The sequence below is a fragment of the Primulina eburnea genome, chromosome 3 (assembly GCF_022965805.1).
Source record: "Primulina eburnea isolate SZY01 chromosome 3, ASM2296580v1, whole genome shotgun sequence".
In the NCBI taxonomy this organism is placed as follows: domain Eukaryota; kingdom Viridiplantae; phylum Streptophyta; class Magnoliopsida; order Lamiales; family Gesneriaceae; genus Primulina; species Primulina eburnea.
In genome coordinates, this window is record NC_133103.1 from 46,220,263 (window position 1) to 46,242,941 (window position 22,679).

Genomic DNA, 22,679 nt, shown 5'->3' on the forward strand with positions numbered 1-22,679 from the left:
GTGATAACTAGAGGATCATGGGGCGATGCTACTAGACGTTGTTACCATGATCCGATGGGTGCAATCAGAAATGAGTTCTGACATTCTTGATCAAGGAGTTGATGAAAAGAATGGGATTAACTATGGTAAACCCGAATAAGAATAAATGTTATTTTGAATCACATGGAGATGTGAACCCACGAATAGCTGTATCCTTAAACCATTGAGGGTCACACAAGTATCGGATTCTGTGTTCCCGTTGAGATAGTCAAATTTCAAGGAGTTGGAATTTGGCGACTAGAGTTTGATGGAGATCAAACAGGAAGCTTATGAAGGAGTTTATGAGCTGATTCCATAGGATGAAAGAAGTAGAAGTTAGCATGATTGCTAAATAAGGAAGGAGAGTGGAACTGCCTGTTTTGTGAAGGAGTTCACTAAAACTAACATCTGCCAAATATGGTAACTACCAAATTTGGTAAATGAAAATTTTGATCTTCGAAATTTTCAATTTTTATTATATGACAAGATTTGTATCTTTGGTACATCGGCACTCTCGGATCGTCGATCAGGGTTATAATGAGTTCGGAATCATTTTTTTAGTGAATTTGGAATTTACTAATTAAATGATTGTGCTAGTAGTGTGACTACTAATATGCATAAATTCTCATAAATATTTTAGAAGAATCTAGAATTAAATTAACAAAAGAATTAATTTATAAATTAAATAATAGTTATTTAATTTAATATACATATACATGTATATATTTTATATAATGATATAAAATCTGTGTATATGATATTATTATATCATGTATTATTAAAGGTTAATAAATAAATTATATATTAATCATATGTGAGTTTAAACATTATGAAATTATTAGAGTTCTTGTGAGAGATGGACTCCTAATTAGATTAGTAGTCTCATTTTATAAATACACCATTAGGGCTAATTGTTGAAGAATGAAAAATTGCACACAAAACCCTTCCCACTTTGAAAAGCATCTCTCGGCCATCTCAACATTTTGGAGAAAATTTTTTGGCCACCTTGTTCTTCCACCGCCGCGCTGCCGTCGTTGCACCGTCTCTGGATTTTGGAAATTCGGAGGTCACAGTCTCAACGCATAAATCGTTTGGCTTTTCTAGTGCAAACCAAACGAGGAAAACAATCTATGATTGTGGATCTAAGTAGGCTATCAAAATTTGAAGAGCCGTTCGTAGGGATTTACAAGAAGTGTTATATCCGCCTAAACATCGGAATAATTTGGAGTCCAGCGTTAAGAACACAAAGGTATAATTCTAAACACCCTATGGATGTTTTTAAACACATGACGCCCAAGAACAAAATTGTTAAACTTCCGCTACGTCTTGGGTACGAGAATACGATGTCCCAACAGATGCTCAGTCCTGGTGAAAAAGTGTAGTTTGGTTATGAATACGACAAAGATAACCTACCTGATATTTTATGGCCAAACCAGGTTAATTCTCCTGTAAATATTTGTGATTGATTTAAATTACATTTATGAATTCAAAAAAAACGATGTCAATACATTTGAAGGACTTGCGAGAATACTTCATGGAAAAGAACAGTGGAAACGTTTTTTAATGGACTTGTGTTTCTTCTATTTGGATTTTGGCCAAACCATAACAAGAACACAATTTTGTTTTCTTTTGATAATTAAAAATACAACTCATGCGAATAATAAAATGTCAACTTTCATAAAATGTGTGTTTGTTAAAATTCTTTCTTAAAAATATTTTTCTAACTATAAAATTATATTTTTAAAAAATAGTTGTTTAATTACATTTTAAACCGTAAAACATTTTTATAAAATAATTCATATTTATTCTTGAATAAATTTAAAATACTTTTATAAAAATATTTTATAAGTAGTTATCTAAATTGGACGAGACTCAATCAAACTGTTCATTTAAGTATTTGCTCTGATGGGCCGAATAACGTTCCTTTGCTACTCGCCGGTCTTCTTCACGCACCAAATCCAATTACATAATTTTAATTCACAATAATTAAATAAATAAGCACAAATCTAAAAATATAATTTAATTGGGTAAAAAAAGTTTTAATTAAATAAATAACCTGAATTACCAAAGGGATCCAAACCTTTATACAAAGATGTACTTGACCTTGGTCTTAGTTTTATAAATATCAAGCATATTTCATTGTTTCATAATCTCACTCAACACTACTTTTATCCCACGTTTTGGTTCTGTCTATATACTGAATTAAGCATAGCAGGTTTTGCGTCAGAAACCTCTACTCTAATCTATGTTTGTCACGTCTTGACCGTAGAGGTGATAAAAAATACCGAAATACCGAAATACCGTACCGAAATAATCAATATACCGAAAATTTCGGTACGGCACCGTACCTCGGTACTGAATTATTTTTTTCGGTATTTCGGTATATACCGAAATATCGAAAAATAATTTTTTATTATTATTTTTTTAAAAAAATTTAAGTTCGATATACCGAAAAAATGTCGGTATACCCAAAATGTTTTCGGTATACCGACATTTTTTCGGTATACCGACAAAATTTTCGGTGTCGGTATAATATCCGATATGATCTTTTTTCATACCGAAAATTCGATATATCGAATGTACAGTATATCGAATTTCCGATATCGGTATGAAAAAATTTTCATACCACCCATTCTTGAGAGTCCTCTAATTAATGTTCGTCTGGACATATCACCAACGAAGTTTCACCGGACCACCCAATGTATAAATTTTTGGCTACATTAAAGCCCAAGTTCAATTGAACACAATTTTACCCATAAAAGCCCGCAATTTAAACGCAGCCACAACAATAGGGTTAGGTCATTAGTTGGAGTGTCGATCTTTGTTTTACCTCCGTGATTCAGAGTCCGTCAGTCATGTTTTTTTCGTCGTCGTTAATTTATGGGAAGGATTGAAAGATCCTTTCTTTTTTTTATCCGTGCCAGCATAAATTTATGATCTTTTCCCACATCAATTCTCATGGACAAAACTTGTTCTCGGCAAAGTCAGGCGGATTCAGCTACACAAAGTCCAAGAAAACGAAAGCGGAAGCACAAGGTACGTAAGAAGTCGACTTTTTAACACATCTGATTGTCGATATATTCATAATTCAACACTCTGGCTGAAGGGTTACTAAAGTTTGCTTTTTTACGTTGTTTACGCCAATACACGTTCAGGGTGCTGATCCTTTGGGTGTTAAGAGAGATAGTATTGGGATTGATATGTTGTCTGATGATATGCTTGTTGTCATTCTGTCTTATATGAGTTTCAAAGAAGCTGCCAGGACTAGTCTTCTCTCACGTAGATGGAGGTATTTATGGATGTTTACATCTGGGACATTGGAATTTGAGGATATGGATAGTGCCACTGGAAGTAAAATCAAATGGAAAAAGTTCAAAGCCAGGGTGAATCGTGTCCTGAAGTTACATCAAGGCCCGCATGTTGATAGTTTTATTATTCGTATTAGACATGCACAGCCTCGTCATAGTAGACGTGCACTCCCTCGACTTCGTGGCGTCAATAGTTGGATATATTTTGCAATGCAGAAGGAAGTAAAAAGGTTTAATTTGGATTTGCAGGTCCGTCAGAGGTTTTATTCGGAGCACAAATTTCCTAGCCTTGAGAAGTTGTTATCACGTACACATGAGGTCAAGCCTGCTTTTGGTTTGCTAAGGTCCCTTAGGTTGGTTTATGTTGACATCGAGGATGAGGTGGTTCAGTATTTCCTAGCATCATGTTCGTATCTTGAACAGCTGTGCATAAGGGCCTCTTATGTTACAAAGAATCTTCGAGTTGTTGATCCATTACCAAACTTAAGAGTTATGGAAATATCCAAATGCTATCATATCCAAAGTCTGGAAGTATCTGCAATGAATCTTATCTCGTTTACGTACGATGGGGATGACATCAGTCTGCCGTTCAAAAAAATTCCAAATGTCTCTGATCTAAGTCTTGGCGGGAGATTTTGCCAGTCCTTTATGTGTGAACCTAGCAAACACTCAAGTTATTCAGTTCAGCTGGTGACGCTGGCATTAAATGTCGATATTTTTGTTGGTTTTTTACCATTATACTTTTGCTCGCTCCTATTTAATAATAGCTAATCTTAGCAATAGGAAAGATCACTAATATAATCCTGTCTCGACCTTTTTGCCAGTTTCCTCGGAGAATAATATCCGCTCCTCGTGATCTGCCTCAGTTACACTCCCTCAAGCGGCTGGAATTGAATGTTGTGTCACAAGTTGGCCGGAGCCTTCTCTTCTTTGCTACGTTGGTCAAGGCGTCTCCTTTCTTACACGAATTTAGAATCAAGGTGAAGGCTCTTTCTCTAGATATTCAACTTTATAGTTTACATGTTGAATTAATATCATATGACTTATTTAAATGTATTTTTACTGAAGCATTAGGCATGTTATCTCTGACGTGAGTACTCATTGGTTTGGACTTGTTCATCTGAGGCATGTCAAGCATCACTTGTTGGAATTGGCAGAGCTTGAATACGCATTTAACTTGTTCATATTTTGAATCATACTTGACCTCGGCTCTGTTTTTTAAAAGGCGCACCCCTTGGCGAGGCAAACTTTTGTGCCTCGAACCTACACGGTTAAGCACACTTCGTTGTGGCCTAGGTACGTCTCCATGGGGAGACCTAGGTTTTCCTTGAGGAGAGACCCCATTTATTTTAAGACATAATGGGTGCTTTGATCTCTCTTCTCTCTTTCTCCCCTTGCCGGATGCGCTCTCTCTATACATTCTCATGCACCTGTCCCTCGCAAAATATTCTCTTGTTTGGTAGAACAGATTCTAAGAGAAATGATTTTTTTTTCGTTAGAAGAATTGGACACTTGCTGGTTGATATTTAGTGATTGATGATTGCTAGGACCAAATTTGTTTAGTGTGCTTTACAATTGAATGTCATATGTTAAATCAATGTGAACGAGGTTGTTGAGGGTGTTCTCGCATTTTATTTCAACTAGTTTGATGATATGGGAAATCAACAATTTAAACCAATGTGAACGATATGTTTGGTAATATGAGTTTGTCTGCCTGAATTTTTTATTTTCCGAATCCTACTCTAATCAATTGAGATGAGCCTTTTATTTTCTTTCATATTGATGCAGGTACGTTACCTTGTGGATCTACCATGGTATACGGTAATGAAATAAACTCTGACTGCTGTTGAATTATTATTTTTATTAATATTTTTCCTGCCACGAGAACTCTGCTATTCAACATTATTTTTAACTCTGCTCTTTATCAATCATCGTGACAGATAAGCTCTCTGATGATGTTTCCTGAAATAAGCGCATTCGCAGCCAGATTCCGACACCGTCATAAAAATCTTAAGAAGTTTGAAGTGTCTGGATACATCGGGTGTCCGAGTGACGAAGAATTTGTTCTGCACTTATTTAAAGTTGCTCCATCTGTTGAGATGGTTGTTATCGACACCCAGAGTGAATGTTATGAACAAATGCTATGGGACTGCTCTACCATGTGTAACAAGGAAGAAGGTGCTCAATGTTTTTGTCAAAGGGATCAAATGAAACTACTGGAGGCTAAATCTGGGGCCAGGACAAGGGTGGAAGCAAAAGAGCGTGCCAAGCAGCTGGAACTCAGTTCTCCTCCGAAAGCCGTACTAGTTATTACATGATATTTGATTCTTTTAGTTTTTTTTTTTAGAAATCAATCTGGAAATTGGAATATATACAAGGCCTTAGTTTTGCCACTTGATACAATTGATTGCATTTCATTTTACAATTAATGGCAACTTAGACAATTTAGCATCCTTTATTGCCTTGTCATGCTAATAAAGTTGTACAAAGTCTATTGATTATGAGAGGATTCTAGCAATTAACACCAGTGCTGTCAACAATCGGGAAAAAAATAATGCCATTGCAGTGTAAGTTGGGGGCCGGGGTTGAATGAACAGAGTCTTTGGTTTGGCTAATGATAGGACCGTGTATCGTATTATCGAGCAAAAGTTCTGTAAGGACCGTGTATCGTATTATCGTAAATCTTATGTTGATTATCGATAATTCATGAAATTGTTGTGCTACTAAGTGTATGAAGTATATAATTGAAAATGAAAGTGGTAAAATAGTTGGTGATAATGGAATGAGACCAATTCCATTAGAAATATAATACATAGTACTAAAGCTTTTAAGTTCTGAGTTTTGTCCAAATCCATTTGGAAATAGGGGGAAAATCATCCCAAAGTGTACCATGTGTGTTGCAATTCTTGCACTGACACATTTTGGGATAATCGGCATAACTCTCACATCCGATATCCAAATTGAGTGAGGTTGTTGGCAAATGAAATCCAAGACATAGATCTACAACTTTTATGTTGACCACTTTTTTCTAATTCGGAACCTTGAATAGCATTTCGGACAAAACAACATGCGCACCTACGCAGGAACTAGCACACCAGCGTGTTTTGGCGCCACCGCGCGCATCGCCTTGTTAAACATGATTTAATGCTGATAAGAATATATTTTCTCATAGTTGTCTTCCATTTCCAATGAAAGTTGAAGGGAAAAACAATAAACAAAGGTTCTATCGTCCGAATCTATATCAAAACATTGTCCAAACTTGAAACAAACTATATATTCGAAATCCTCGCGTCAAGAGCTTTCTTTTGAGGTAAGATTCTTTTGGTTTCAGCAGTTTTAATTATTGAAATAATGGAATAGAATCTATTTGAAGTCAAGATCCATATATGTGGTAGAATAACCGACAAGAAACTAGTTTTCAAAGTCGGAATTGAATTATGTTCTGATTTCGATTTGATATAAATTCTCAAAGTTTCAAAAGATATTTGAAACTTATATTGTTGATTTTGAATGATTTTATTGATTGAAATGAATATGTTATAGATGTAGATAGATTTTTATACTGAAATCTTCAAGCTACAGTGGACTGGAAGCGAAAAATTAAGGTATGTTGTAACCGAGTAACATACGACAAATATTTGTATCATATGATATATGTTTGATTGATTTGATTGAGAATATGTGTCTATATGTCTTATTTGTTGAGTTGATGTGGCATACATGGCATACACATTGAGCTATGATCCTTGGATATCTATTATAATTGGATTTGATTCTGGGGTTTACAAACACGATGCTATGTTTGGCATTATGTGGCCCTTACAGTGTGTTTGGCAACCAGAATTTGAGAGGATTTCGTGGAATTTGGAATTGGATTTGGAAATTCAAGTATTTGAAATTCAATTTGGTGTTTGGTTTAAAATTTAAAAATGGTATTTACAAATCCATTTCTTGTTTGGAGAAAAAAGAATTCGAATTTGGAATTTTAAAATTTTACTAAACTACCCTTAGAAATCATATAAACATAAGTAACTAAAAAAAGTTTAGAAATTAATAATTCTTCTCTATTATTTGTATTTGTAAATTCAAAAATTAATTATTATTTATTTATCATAGTGCACATAAAATAATAATTAAAAAATCATCAAACCACTTCAAACTTTAACATGAAATAAATTAATAAACGTAAAAAAAGGCCTTGATAATTACTATATTTTTTATTATATTAATCAGTAAATAACACAAGAAACTTATAAAATTTAAACGAAATATTTCAACTTCTAAAAAAAGTTAAAATGAAAAAAGTCTAACCATTTATAAACTTTTGGTGGAGAATGATGTGTTGGATAAAAAAGTAATTTTATTTTTTTAAAATCCAAATCCCACCAAATCTTATCAAATTTGATGGGATTTGGATATACTTGTGGAAATCCCATGAAATTCTAAGCAAATCCGAATCCTTTTTTTTTTAACATCTTGCCAAACAGTAAAAATAGGATTTGTGAAATTCAAATCCCATGAAATCCTCCCAAATCCTGGTTACAAAACACACTGTTAAAGTATAGTCATTTGTGGCTCCGATGATTGATTGAGATTTGGGATTTGATAGCGTTTTGCCGACGCTATCATACGAGTATCCCTGATTGAGGCCAGTGCGTCAGCTCGAGCATTGATTTGATAACGATTCGATTGATTCTGATATATGCTCGGTGGATGGGCATTTGACCTGATACCTCCACGACATACATGCATTTGCATATCATATATCATTGTTTAGATACTTGTGGTATATATTGAGTTTGTTGAATATAGAGCTTTTCTCACCCCAGAGGAGGCTGTTGTTGTCTTTGTATGTGGACAATGACAGGTACTCCAGAATATCAGGGGATCGGAGATGGTACTTCTGGAATGAGACACAGTTGATTTGAGGTTTAGTTGTTTATCCCACTATATATATGTATCTATATACCGGGGCATGTCCCGATGATTTTAGTTGTTGTATGTAGTTGATTATTGTGTGGGCATATGTTATAATGTGGTATGTTTAGACGAGCCATGATTATATACTATTTTGAGTATTATAATTATAGATGACGTATTTTGGACTCATTGTAAAGAAAATTTTAACTCGTTTTCGCTGTAATTAATTAAATCTAATCAATTTGTATTGCAATAATGATTAGGAGTTAATGACACCACAAATTCTCATAATGGAATTGTGATAGAAATGAGTTTCATTCCCATATTTTTCGAAAATAGAGAAAGGACTAATACATTAAAGTTATTTTTTAAAGGCAAGAAAAATTTATTGCAGAGAACATTTACCTTTTAACAGAATCTTCCTAATTCTTATTCATTAGTAACAAAATAGGGCAACATCTAGAATATTTCCCCTTCAATAAAGCATTTTGAGTACCACAATTTTTGTGGCCAATTCCGATATACTCATTTAGCTGATAATACTTTTTCATGCAAAACAATACTTTCTTCCATTGGAGGATATATTCTTATACTAACATTGCAAAAATCACCATCAACGACAACAATTTCATCTTCATGCTTCAGGAAAGCTGAATTCGTTTATGTTTTAGTACCACCTTCATTACTTGAAAACTGATCAAAAGAATTTCCTTCAAGAACAATTGAATGTTGTTTCTTTGTCATAGCACGAGGATCCGTGACAGTTAATGGAATAACTGAACAAGAGTGTATTTGCTCGTTAATCTTAGAGATGGATGCTTTCTCCAGTTCAGTAGGATCAGTATTATCGTCTCCAATCACATTACTTCAGATACCTTGATCTCTCAGAAACAGTGCAACAGCCAATAAATTCTACTGAATTTCTGCAAAGTATATGTTCGAATTGACATGAAAGAAAAAACAAAATTGCGTATGTCTTACCAGCAGGGAGGCAACACCATCTTCTCAAGAAGCTTTAATGCTTTTGATCCAACCAATTCTAACTTAGAAAGATGACCCTTAAGAGAAATACATCTAACTGAACTACCTGTAACATCTATCTACGATAATTTCTTTTCAACACTCGCTCAAAGAATAGATAAAATTTTGTCAGTCATCGTTTCACCGGACCGACCCAATGTATAAATTTTTGGCTATATTAAAGCCCAAGCCCAATAACACAATTTTACCCATAAAAGCCCGCAATTTAAACGCAGCCACAACAATAGGGTTAGGTCATTAGTTGAGTGTCGATCTTTGTTTTACCTCTGTGATTCAGAGTCCGTCAGTCATGTTTTTTTCGTCGTCGTTAATTTATGGGAAGGATTGAAAGATCCTTTCTTTTTTTTTCCGTGCCAGCATAAATTTATGATCTTTTCCCACATCAATTCTTATGGACAAAACTTGTTCTCGGCAAAGTCAGGCGGATTCAGCTACACAAAGTCCAAGAAAACGAAAGCGGAAGCACAAGGTACGTAAGAAGTCGACTTTTTAACACATCTGATTGTCGATATATTCATAATTCAACACTCTGGCTGAAGGGTTACTAAAGTTTGCTTTTTTACGTTGTTTACGCCAATACACGTTCAGGGTGCTGATCCTTTGGGTGTTAAGAGAGATAGTATTGGGATTGATATGTTGTCTGATGATATGCTTGTTGTCATTCTGTCTTATATGAGTTTCAAAGAAGCTGCCAGGACTAGTCTTCTCTCACGTAGATGGAGGTATTTATGGATGTTTACATCTGGGACATTGGAATTTGAGGATATGGATAGTGCCACTGGAAGTAAAATCAAATGGAAAAAGTTCAAAGCCAGGGTGAATCGTGTCCTGAAGTTACATCAAGGCCCGCATGTTGATAGTTTTATTATTCGTATTAGACATGCACAGCCTCGTCATAGTAGACGTGCACTCCCTCGACTTCGTGGCGTCAATAGTTGGATATATTTTGCAATGCAGAAGGAAGTAAAAAGGTTTAATTTGGATTTGCAGGTCCGTGAGAGGTTTTATTCGGAGTACAAATTTCCTAGCCTTGAGAAGTTGTTATCACGTACACATGAGGTCAAGCCTGCTTTTGGTTTGCTAAGGTCCCTTGAGTTGGTTCATGTTGACATCGAGGATGAGGTGGTTCAGTATTTCCTAGCATCATGTTCGTATCTTGAACAGCTGTGCATAAGGGCCTCTCGTGTTACAAAGAATCTTCGAGTTGTTGATCCATTACCAAACTTAAGAGTTATGGAAATATCCAAATGCTACCATATCCAAAGTCTGGAAGTATCTGCAATGACTCTTATCTCGTTTATGTACGATGGGAAGGACATCAGTCTGCCGTTCAAAAAAATTCCAAATGTCTCTGAGCTAAGTCTTGGCGGGGGATTTTGCCAGTCCTTTATGTGTGAACCTAGCAAACACTCAAGTTATTCAGTTCAGCTGGTGACGCTGGCATTAAATGTTCATATTATGGTTGGTTTTCTACCATTATACTTTTGCTCGCTCCTATTTAATAATAGCTGATCTTAGCAATCGGAAAGATCACTAATATGATCCTGTCTCGACTTTTTTGTCAGTTTCCTCCGAGAATGATATCCGCTCCTCGTGATCTGCCTCAGTTACACTCCCTCAAGCGGCTGGAATTGAATGTTGTGTCACAAGTTGGCCGGAGCCTTCTCTTCTTTGCTACATTGGTCAAGGCGTCTCCTTTCTTACACGAATTTAGAATCAAGGTGAAGGCTCTTTCTCTAGATATTCAACTTTATAGTTTACATGTTGAATTAATATCATATGACTTATTTAAATGTATTCTTACTGAAGCATTAGGCATGTTATCTCTGACGTGAGTTGAGATTGGTTTGGACTTGTTCATCTGAGGCATGTCAAGCATCACTTGTTGGAATTGGCAGAGCTTGAATACGCATTTAACTTGTTCATATTTTGAATCATACTTGACCTCGGCTCTGTTTTTTAAAAGGCGCACCCCTTGGCGAGGCAAACTTTTGTGCCTCGAACCTACACGGTTAAGCACACTTCGTTGTGGCCTAGGTACGTCGCCTTGGGGAGACCTAGGTTTTCCTTGAGGAGAGACCCCATTTATTTTAAGACATAATGGGTGCTTTGATCTCTCTTCTCTCTTTCTCCCCTTGCCGGATGTGCTCTCTCTATACATTCTCATGCACCTGTCCCTCGCAAAATATTCTCTTGTTTGGTAGAACAGATTCTAAGAGAAATGATTTTTTTTTCGTTAGAAGAATTGGACACTTGCTGGTTGATATTTAGTGATTGATGATTGCTAGGACCAAATTTGTTTCGTATGCTTTACAATTGAATGTCATAAGTTAAATCAATGTGAACGAGGTTGTTGAGGGTGTTCTCGCATTTTATTTCAACTAGTTTGATGATATGGGAAATCAACAATTTAAACCAATGTGAACGATATGTTTGGTAATATGAGTTTGTCTGCCTGAATTTCTTATTTTCCGAATCCTACTCTAATCAATTGAGATGAGCCTTTTATTTTCTTTCATATTGATGCAGGTACGTTACCTTGTGGATCTACCATGGTATACGGTAATGAAATAAACTCTGACTGCTGTTGAATTATTATTTTTATTAATATTTTTCCTGCCACGAGAACTCTGCTATTCAACATTATTTTTAACTCTGCTCTTTATCAATCATCGTGACAGATAAGCTCTCTGATGATGTTTCCTGTAATAAGCGCATTCGCAGCCAGATTCCGACATAAAAATCTTAAGAAGTTTGAAGTGTCTGGATACATCGGGTGTCCGAGTGACGAAGAATTTGTTCTGCACTTATTTAAAGTTGCTCCATCTGTTGAGATGGTTGTTATCGACACCCAGAGTGAATGTTATGAACAAATGCTATGGGACTGCTCTACCATGTGTAACAAGGAAGAAGGTGCTCAATGTTTTTGTCAAAGGGATCAAATGCAACTACTGGAGGCTAAATCTGGGGCCAGGACAAGGGTGGAAGCAAAAGAGCGTGCCAAGCAGCTGGAACTCAGTTCTCCTCCGAAAGCCGTACTAGTTATTACATGATATTTGATTCTTTTAGTTTTTTTTTTAGAAATCAATCTGGAAATTGGAATATACAAGGCCTTAGTTTTGCCACTTAATACAATTGATTGCATTTCATTTCCCTCTTTTTTTTTTATTTAAGTTTCAGTTTCATGGGGAAAGTTTAAAAAAGGTATTCACGATAAAACATGGATTAGCTACTAAAAAATAAGTTGGTTTGTGTATTATGTTTGAATTATATTGTGTATGTGTAATCGGCGGCTGCCTCTTTTCTTCTTTTTATTCTTTTTTTGAATTATATAGGTTTGTACTTCGACAACATGACGTCAACAAAATATTTTTAGTTGGTATAGAAATTTGACGTGAGAGGCAGACAGATGATCAAGAAAATCGAAGATTTACAATTGAAAAGAAAGAATGAAATGAAAATTTGAGTTGAAATCATGGGACACGGTGATGAATTTGCAATAGTGAGAAGCTTTTTGTTTTTGTTTTTTTTTTTTAAAATTGGATAATGGGAGTTAATTTGGGATCATGCAAAGAAGAAGGTAATTATTAGTAGTAATGCATGTATTTATATTTTATATCTCCTATATATTATGAGATTGAAGGAATATTTAGAAGGGTTAAATTTGTGAAGATACTGAAATTTATTTTTTCTTACAATTGAAGAGCAAATAGTTAATGTGTACATTTTGTTATTTAGTTTAAAAATAATAAAATAACTATGATAACTATAATTTTTTGTATTAACATTTTAGAATAAAAAGCATTATTGATTAAAATGTATTCAAAAACAATGTGATCAGTGATGGAATTGATGGTGGTAATAGGAGTTGTGGATTGCTTTCAACAGATGTTTTTGGCGAGGCAAAAGATGAGATGGATGCTGAATCTGAAAGGACGTAGATAAGAGTACCGATGAGGGGGAGAAAAACTTTAGTGTGGATCTAGGTGGAGAGAGAGAGAATCAAACTATTGAGAAGAAATATGATGAGAACATTGAGGTTAAAAACGGCGTTGAAGGTGAATTTGTTGGGTTACTTGTTTTGCATGTGGAAAAAAATCTTAGATAAACCGATAACTCTGTGCAAGGGGATATTGTACTTTGTGGTTTTTTGTTTGGTGCATCTGTTGGGACATCATTGATTGCTACATGCGAATTGTGAAAAAATATAGTCAAGAAATTAAAATGGTTTCGAGATATTTTGCATGGATGCAGAAGTCAAGATCAGTAGTTATTTGTCATTAGAAATAAATTTTCTTTTTTTTCTCAGGTAAATTAATTTTGTGTTTAATGTGTAGATAGAAGTGCTTAGGGAGTTTAAAGAGAAAATGTAAGAACCAGGATTTTCCCCACCATATAACTAATTAATTGTAAGGAAAATTTAGCATAAGATCTTGTTTTGTATTTAAAAAAGATTTACATGTTGGAGAATATTTTATATGGGATATGTGAGGATACTCTTGGAGATACAATATTAAATATATATGTTATGTATGGGCATGCAATTTTCGAAATATGGGGAGAATATTTACAAGTTTGGTGTGTGATACAAGCTACAAGAAAATTGGGAAGTAAATCCCCTCACTTGACAACCATATTTCCGAGATTTGTCAAGAAGATTAGAGAAAAAAATTTTGAGATTTATGCCAATTTTGTGCATGATTTTGTGCCTTAATTAAACCCCTTTCCCTCACCTATAAATACCACATCAAGGCCTAGCATTCCTACACTAATTTTCGAAAATCCCCTTGCTGCATATTTTCGAAATTCAGCAACCTTGTCCTAGCCGAAACTCTTCACAAAATCGTCCAAGAATTTAAGCCGAAGTCCCACCGAGTGAGGAGCAAGGATACGACCCACCTCCCGAAGCCAATCATCCACGTTTTTAGCAAGAAAATATACTGTAAGTGGGCTGTTTTAAATGCTTATAAATTCGTTTTGTGCATATGTGATTTTCGGTTTTGTTGTTTTAAAAATACGGTCGAGCACCGTCGTTCCGTCTATACGTTTTTACGAACTTTTGGTACGTTTATGTTTGACACTGTGAGAATTCCCTGAAAATGGGTGGAATTCCAACATATGGTCCTTAACAGTGGGATAGAACTGTTTTATGGCCTCGCCCCCTTAGAAGATTAAAACTTAGGGACTGACGTCAGTAAACCGTTAAAGGTGAAAAATCACAGTGTTATTATGTTATGGAATTTACGTTACGATTATGAAAAGTATACTGCACGTTTATGATATGTTTCGAAAAATGCTATTAAATTGGTTATGTTGTGTTCAAAGTCCCCCATTTACTGAGTATTCCCAAATACTCATCCCCCTTACAACTCTTCCCAGATAAGCCCGAATAACAGGTTGAGGATGAAGAGTCCGAGCAATTTTGGGGTTGGTGATCTGCCAGATTAGTAGTAGGCTTTATTTCGAATTTATGATTTAATAATTGTAAGACGCTTCCGCATTATTTACTATTTCGTTGAATTTCGTTATTGTAAAGACAATGTTTATTTCGTGGAAATTATGATATATAATCTGGTTCGGTTTATACTGTGCTACGAAAGGCTTGTTGTTTCGATTGTGTGATTGTCAAACAACGCCGGTGTCAATCCCGAGTTTCGGGGCGTGACAGAAAATCTCGACAATTGAAGAGGCCCGGCATACTTCTCAGCTAGGACTAGATGAACTGAGATTCTTCAAACCTTTGAGATGAATTTGTATCAACTAAGATAACGTAAGGGTAAAAGCATTGGTCTTCAAGCCCTAACTGATTCGGACAATGAAATAATTCAACTTGCTCAAGAAGTAGATAATTATGATCTTGGGGAAGAATCAATTGCCTTACTTTGAACAAAAATTTGCAACTATCTTGTAAGGATAAAGAACAAGAAGAATCCACAGAGACGCAACCGGCTTGTTCTCTTAGTTCAAATGAGTCATCGAGAAGACCTACACAGAAAATAGATCAAGAACGACCAACTCTTGAAATAGTCAAATATGATCCCTAAGAATCTTGAGTCGGTTAGATGTCAGGCATGCGCTAGCTATGGACACTATGCAAATCAGTGCACTAATACTCTTATGAAGAGACACGTGAATCTGAGTGTCACCTTGAGTGATGATGAATCTGAAGGAGAGCGAGAAGCACAACCAATTATCCCACAGCCATGTTGAATGATCAGATCGATATACCATTTTTATGATCAGAATGGTATATCGATCTGTTAATTTGAGAATCAAGAATGAGGAACTTATCGATATACCGTTTGTACGCGGGCGCAGGAGGGCGTGCTTCCAAGAAGTGGGCTGTCATTTTGTAGGTAATAAAAATTTACTCAAGCCCAACTAATTTTAAAGCTCAATTAGCAAAGCTCTTGATAAAAAATAAAAAATAAAAATCATGGTACATGCAGGACTTTTCGTCACCCTCAATCCTCAAGTTCTATCCACAACAGTGCAGCGCAGCATTTTGTGTGTCTCCTTATTGCGCTTGATGTTCGATCAAGGTAATATCTCAGTTGCCAAAACTCAGCATGTAAAGGCCCGAACATTCGTGTTTGGAAATTTGCGGAAAATTTAAAAATTTTCTTTTTAAAATAATTAAAATGTTTCATTTATAAATTAAACTGATAGATAAAGATTTATATCCAAAATGGCAGCGGAAGTATTTAATGTTTGCAAAAATAACTGTTTAAAATAATCCAACGACAGATAAAAATGTTTGATCATAAAAAAATGATAAATGCTGAAAATGAGGTCCTCGGGTTCCACTTCTGCCGACCCAAGCTAGCTCACTGGTCCCCGCCCTCTGTCCCGACATCATCAGTACCTACAACAATCAAGTCTAGTGAGTCTAAAGACTCAACATGCATATATCATAAATAACGAGTAATTAAATAATAGAATCGCATGCAAGTGAAAATATCATGTCATGAGGTGTAACGTAAAATATCATTTCAATGATAATTATAATACGTGCATAACTGAACTGCAAATATCATAGTAAAAATATTTGCTCCTTGGAGCCTTGTAATTAAATAGCTTGTAATAATTTTCTTGGTGAGGTTATGGTCTACGCAAGTGGCCCCTGAACTGAACTGAACTGACCGGTAACTGACGAGCGGGTGAAATAATGATCGTCTGATCAGACTAATGCCACAGTATACTGAGTGGTACAAAACTGAACTGACTGGTAACTGGCGACCGGGTGAAGTAATGATAGTAAAGTGACCACAAGCAATATCGCATAAATCTCAAAATGGATATTTTTGCACGTAATATAATTAAATAACAACATTAAATATCCTGTGATAATTTTTCTGATTGGGTTGGATCGCTCCCAGGCTCGCTGCGACTTAAATCTAACATGAAAATATGCAAATTATTTATTTTGACTAAACTTTGTAATTGAATCCAAAACGAGACAATTACGCCCAATGACTTCGTATTTAATCACGACTCCGTCCCAACCCGAACCAACACCGAACCATCAATTAGTCATGATTAAAATACGCCTAAAATGATGAAATAATGCTCCTAAATTTACAGTACTCGAAATTTAGTGAATGGAGGCCAAAAACATGAAACGCTCTTTCGAGAGTCATTTTGGCACATTGCACCGTAAATTCTCGTACGACCTCTAAAATGATCCGAATCACAAACGGACAAAAATATGACCTTCCTATCTTGATGAGCCACTGTCCAGTCCAAGGCCATAGGCTAAAAGCCAACCAAGAACCCAGAACACGCCTCTGAACCGCAGCACGCTTGCTGTCAAAATTACAGCAGATGTGCCTTCGATTTCTTGTGTTGTTTTCGAGACTACCGGCCATTGGGGCTTGAACCACCAACCAAAGGCTCTTACCAACACTCTCAGGAATGATTTGAACCATGGCTAAGGGCCCTAGGACAGCCACAATTCGAACCACCCAAGAAACAAAACAAACGTCCCAACCGAGCACCTAATCTGCGCGTGGGAATGTTGCGGCGGTTCTTGCTATCATGGACCATTCTAGTGGCCATTTGGTTGACCATGACACGCTCTAGACATCAAGGGGTATGGTATGAACCATGGCTATGGGCCAGAGGCCAAGAAAGATTCACACCACGCCACAAAACCGTGAGTACACATGCTGAAATGAAATGGGGATCGAAGGTGCTGTTCATGTTTTGATTTAAAAAAAACGTTTCCATCGTGGGCCACGCCTCAAAGGGGTGACTTGATCATGTCTTAGACATGCTAGGGAGGTGTTCTAATCATGGCTATAGGCCACTGGGGCAGCCAAGATCAGACACTCACCCTTGACAGCAACATGACAGAAATCGAACACAAAGGGACACATTTGGGGTGTTGCTGTCACATGCGAGTTTCCAGCATGTATGGGACTGAAAGAATGGACCAACATGGTCTTGAAACACCCTAGTACGTGTCTATATGCAGCCTTGAGAGCCTAGGGTCGAACCAATACCTGAAACAACCAAAAACGTGCCAACCGTGAAGCATGAAATGGAAATGAAAAGTTGTGAAGAATTTTTCCAACAAAACTGCTGTCATGTTTCGGTTTTGGGGTGGGAAATCATGATCATAAAATGTTTAAAAATCATAATACGACTTGATTGAAGAGCAAATAATAACATATACATGCCTTGGTTTTTGTTTTGAAGAAAACAAAAGAAAACACGACGCGGCGCGGAGGAGACGGAGCGCACTTTTCTACCTTGTTTTCCCTCGATTTTTCCTCTCTAATTCTCTCAGATTTCACACGGCTTGCTCTGAATTTCCCTCTGATTTTCGGTGGAAGGAGAGGGAGAGATGGCTAGGGAAATTAATATGGGAGATTGCAAGATTGTCGGGAGGGAAGAAATTTTTTCTATCTTTGAACTTTGTGAGATAAGGAATGGTTGTGATATATTGTTTGGTTAATGAGGGATAATAGATTGCACTAGGTTGAAATCAAGTCTAGGTGCAAAGGGGAAAGTTGTTTAATTAATGATTTGATAGAGATTTAAAAGTTGGGAGATTATTTACCTAGAAAATGTTAAGGGAGGATAATTAAAGAATGAGTTGAAAATCACAATTAAATCTTTTAAAAATGGGGAATGGCCGATTTTATCTAGCTAAGTGGGTTGGGATCTTGCTCAATTAATTATTATAGAAGATTTATTGTGATATAATTATCTCTCAAGAAAATGGATTAGGAAAGAATTCAAAGAAATGAGTTGCTAAACTTTTTAAATCTCCTAAAGGAAGTGACCTATTTTTATTAATTAAATGGGGGAAATATTGCTAGATAGACATGGTAGAATATTGGTTAAATATTAATTAAATGAGGATTTCAATTGAGGAAATTATCTACCAAGAAATGGATAGGGAAGGATATTAAATAAATGGGTTGACAACAAATTTTAAATTAATTAAAGGTAGGGCCGAAAATTTTAATAAAAATGGAGGAGAAAAATATTCCTTAAATGTTGTATTTTAAATCTTTAGTGTTTTATCTACTCATTAAATATTTTAGAGAATTAAAGATGTAATTATTGGACTTTATTTACTACTTATCTCAACTTATTTAAATAATTCCTTAAACTTTCTTTTACAACAAATTAACTTATTATTTATCTTAAATAAATTTTAGGAAATGTTTTCTTAATATTAAATTTTATCTCTTTACTCCAACTCCGGTCCGGCCTCACTTAATTAACTGAAAAGCTAACAATTAAACTACTGCATAAAATAAATAAATTTAAAGAAAAGAATTTAAATAGTCATGCAATAAAAATCATTTTAATTTAAATACTAGAATTATGCATGGCTTATATGTAGTCTAATTTACGGGTTCTACACAGCAAGTTCTATCTAGCCTCATATCTTGTTTGTGTTGTTGAATCGCGAAGCAAGCTATGGTTTTTAAATTTAAATGTTGTGCTATGTTTTATGTATAGTTATACATATCAAAATCCTGAACATTTTTTGTCTCCATCTTATTGTGTTTAATCAATTTAAGTTATTTTTGTATTGACTTGATATATTGGTATTCAGAAATCAGAATAAGTGAATGACATTTAATTTAAAAGTAAAGTTTTGAAGATTTGAGTTAGAGAATAATTTTGTTGGAACTTCAATGATTATTTTTTTTTTTTTTATCATTTTCTATCTTTGTGAAAAAAATTAAATTATGTAATATTAAAATATAAATAACTTTATATGTGTTAGAATTTTAAAATTTATGTCAAATGTGCTTTACTTTGATAAAGGATGCGCATGGTACCACGGAGTTTTAGTGAGCCTTGTGCCCTAAATAACTATGCACTGCATGAGACATCTCAAATAGAAAATATCTAATAGCAGGAAGTATCGTGACCTCTTACAAAATTCTCATGGGCAGTATTTGGCTGTCTATGCTACATCTTGAATGACAGAGATAATCAGGCCAAATTTGATTCTAAGATTGATAAATGAATTTTTCCTGGATATTCATCAAATAGTCGTGCATATAGAGTATAATCTTAGAACAAGGACTGCTGTGGAATCCATAAATATTGTATTTGATGATTATTCTGATCTTGCAGTTAAGACAATAGAAGATGGTGTTGATGACCTACTTGAACTGTCCTTGCCACACATCTCTAAATATGTCACATGATACTGAAGATGAGACAACACCCTCTACAACATCGGTAGCAGTCCCAAGTGATTCTGCAAGTCCGAAAGCAAAGCAGACAACAGCTGATCCATAATCCATTACAGGAGATATCGAATCCGAATCACTCACTGATGAAAACTTGGATGGGGATGATCCTGCTACAAATAGTGGAAAATATTTGCCCAGCAGAATCCAGAAAAATCATCCCTCGTCACAAGTAAATGGGAAAATTGCTGATGATATAAGGACCATACTAAAGGAAAGGGTCAACTACTGCGAGATGGAAAGATAAGTGTGCATGACTTCTCTATGCAATTAGGTATGGTTTCTTACTTCGTCTCCACTATTGAACCAAAGATTGTACACGAGGCTTTCAAAGATGAGTTTTGGGTCAAATCAACGCATGAGGAACTAGATCAATTTACTCGTAATGATATTTGGTCTCTAGTCCGTAGGCCTGCGGATGTGAATGTTATCGAAACTAAATGGATCTTGAATACAAATCTAATTGATTTTCTGAAAAATAAACAATTTCTCTCTACTTTGTCCACTGTCCTTCCCTATGTTCCTTGAGTAGTGTTAGAATTTTATGTCAACTTCTATAGTTTGAGTATATAAAATTTCATAATATATTTTTTTCGCTTACTTCTTACTCATTATATTTTTATTATTACTTTGGTATCCTTGGAAATCAATGTATCACATCTTTTTACATGATTTTTGAAGGATCGTGTGCTAGGCATTTTGGGATGCTTCAAACACAATATTCTTCAATGAGCTGTAATAGCTTGTGTTCTAAGAATGTTAACACCGATGAATTAAATCGAGTTTGGTTTTAAGACCAAGCGGAACAAACTCGAAGTAATCCTTCATGAAGAAAGTTGTTATATTTGAAAGCGTTTTAACTTATGTAAACTGAATAACTGAAATAAGGGATATCAGTTTTCGCATACATCAATTCATTTGTGGTGAAAACTGAACTGACGGATACTCTTGCTGATCCAAACATTTTGAAAACATCAGTTAATCAGTTAAATACACAAGATATGTTTATGGATGTTTGGAGACTTCAACCGCTCCTACGTCACCCCTTCTACCACCTCAGGTAGGATCCACTAAAAGACTTTGATTTATACAACTACTTGTACAAACCCACCCAGCTTAGGACTTACCCACTGCCTAACTGAACTCCTAGTCTAAACTGAAGGCATCACATTTCAGCTAACACTTGTTTAACGTCTCTGTGTCAAAGACTGCATACACAAGTTTATTGTCTTTATGCAGGACTGTATTTGAGTGGTGGTGTGTGTTCGTATGTGAGAACTGAACATTGAATACACCAGAAAGGTGTTCTCACACACTGACGGAAGTGAACTTCTAAACTAAGCTGATAATACTTGAGTATTCCCTCTAGGCTGAATTCTTCTTGAAAGCTGATAGGCAAATAAGCGTGTCATTTCTTTTACCACACTCTCTCGTGTATATCCATCATTTTCTTCACTGATCTTCATCTTCTATTTATAGGCGCGAAGATAGATCGTACAGTGAGACTCAATTATTGTATCCGTTGTATTTTGATTTCGTTCCTTAGACTTTGTGTCTCGACTTTTCGACTGCCCTTCTGGAACATTTGTCTTTAATGCTCTGATGCAACGTTCATTATTGTCCTTTGACTGGAAAATTGCTTTGTACCTTTGTGCATAGCTGGAATCCACTTGAATGAGCTTGTCTTGATCTACAACTGAAAGATTCTAACTGGTGCTCCGAACTAGTCAGCTGAACTGATCTTCAGTTGGGCTGGTGAAATCAGTTGACTCGTCAGTTAAACTGATTTCACTCTCGTTCAGTTGAACTGGTCAGCTGGGCTCTTCATCAGTTGAACACTCCTTCCGCTGGCCAGGCTTCTGAGGTTCTCCTGCTGAACCACCTTTCAGCTGGACAATCAGCTGAACTGCTCATTTGACATATCAGTTCGACCGATTCAGTTTGTGCTATCAGTTGGGTCTTCAGTTTGCGATTTAGACAACTCGTAACTGATTTTAGCTTCTGCACACTAAGATAAATCATTAGTAATAAAATAATAAGTTTTGTTAACATGAAGATCAAGATTGCAAACTTGAAAAGTTCCAACAATTTGAATTATACTTCTCAAAATAATAACACATATTTGTAATGTATCAAATAGTTCAGGTGCATACTACTTTAACATAGAGGTCAATGAAGTGAATACAATTTTGTTAGTAATAATTGTAAAAATGTAATTAATATATTAAAGATTAAAATAAACTTCTATAGATCGAGTATATAAAATTTCAGAATATATAGATATAATTAGAAAATGACAGAATACCATGTAAGACGTAAGATGCTTGGTAATGGAATAAATAGCTCAAAAAGTAAATATAAGGTATATAATAGAAGATAGTTATATTTAATAATTAACTTGATATTTATTATTTAATAAATTCTTGTAAAGAATTTTGGCATAATCTGATTGTTCTAGAATTGTTATACATATATCGGTTTCATTTTAAAAAAAGTATATATCATATGTTATTTAACTTATCTATTCTTCTCCGGTTTTAAGATAAAATTGGTGAAAATTGATTTTGAGAGAAACTTTAAATCACTTTTTTCATGAAAAAAAATCGATAGTTAAGTTTACTTTTCAATCTTTGACCAATTTTGTATATTATCCAAAATCAAATATGTT

General features: G+C 35.2%; 2 protein-coding genes across 4 annotated transcripts; both read left to right on the plus strand.

The window, feature by feature from the left end:
- The first annotated feature begins 2,798 nt into the window (after positions 1-2,798).
- Positions 2,799-5,942, plus strand: LOC140827661 (putative F-box protein At1g57690). Of its 3 annotated transcripts, none has more exons than XM_073190426.1 (5): positions 2,799-3,054; positions 3,174-4,046; positions 4,151-4,306; positions 5,115-5,147; positions 5,267-5,942. In XM_073190426.1, exons 1-5 carry the CDS (start codon positions 2,977-2,979, stop codon positions 5,642-5,644), a joined length of 1,518 nt encoding a protein of 505 aa, XP_073046527.1. In that variant the 5' UTR covers positions 2,799-2,976; the 3' UTR covers positions 5,645-5,942. The 3 variants fall into 3 exon arrangements, with proteins under 3 accessions (XP_073046527.1, XP_073046528.1, XP_073046529.1); XM_073190427.1 differs by having other exon boundaries at positions 3,174-4,034; XM_073190428.1 differs by having other exon boundaries at positions 3,174-4,016.
- Positions 5,943-9,519: 3,577 nt separating this feature from the next.
- LOC140827662 (putative F-box protein At1g49610) lies at positions 9,520-12,440 on the plus strand. The gene is made up of 5 exons (XM_073190429.1): positions 9,520-9,756; positions 9,876-10,748; positions 10,853-11,008; positions 11,817-11,849; positions 11,969-12,440. The coding sequence occupies exons 1-5, from the start codon at positions 9,679-9,681 to the stop codon at positions 12,338-12,340; spliced, it is 1,512 nt and encodes a 503-aa protein (XP_073046530.1). The 5' UTR covers positions 9,520-9,678; the 3' UTR covers positions 12,341-12,440.
- Positions 12,441-22,679: the final 10,239 nt, after the last annotated feature.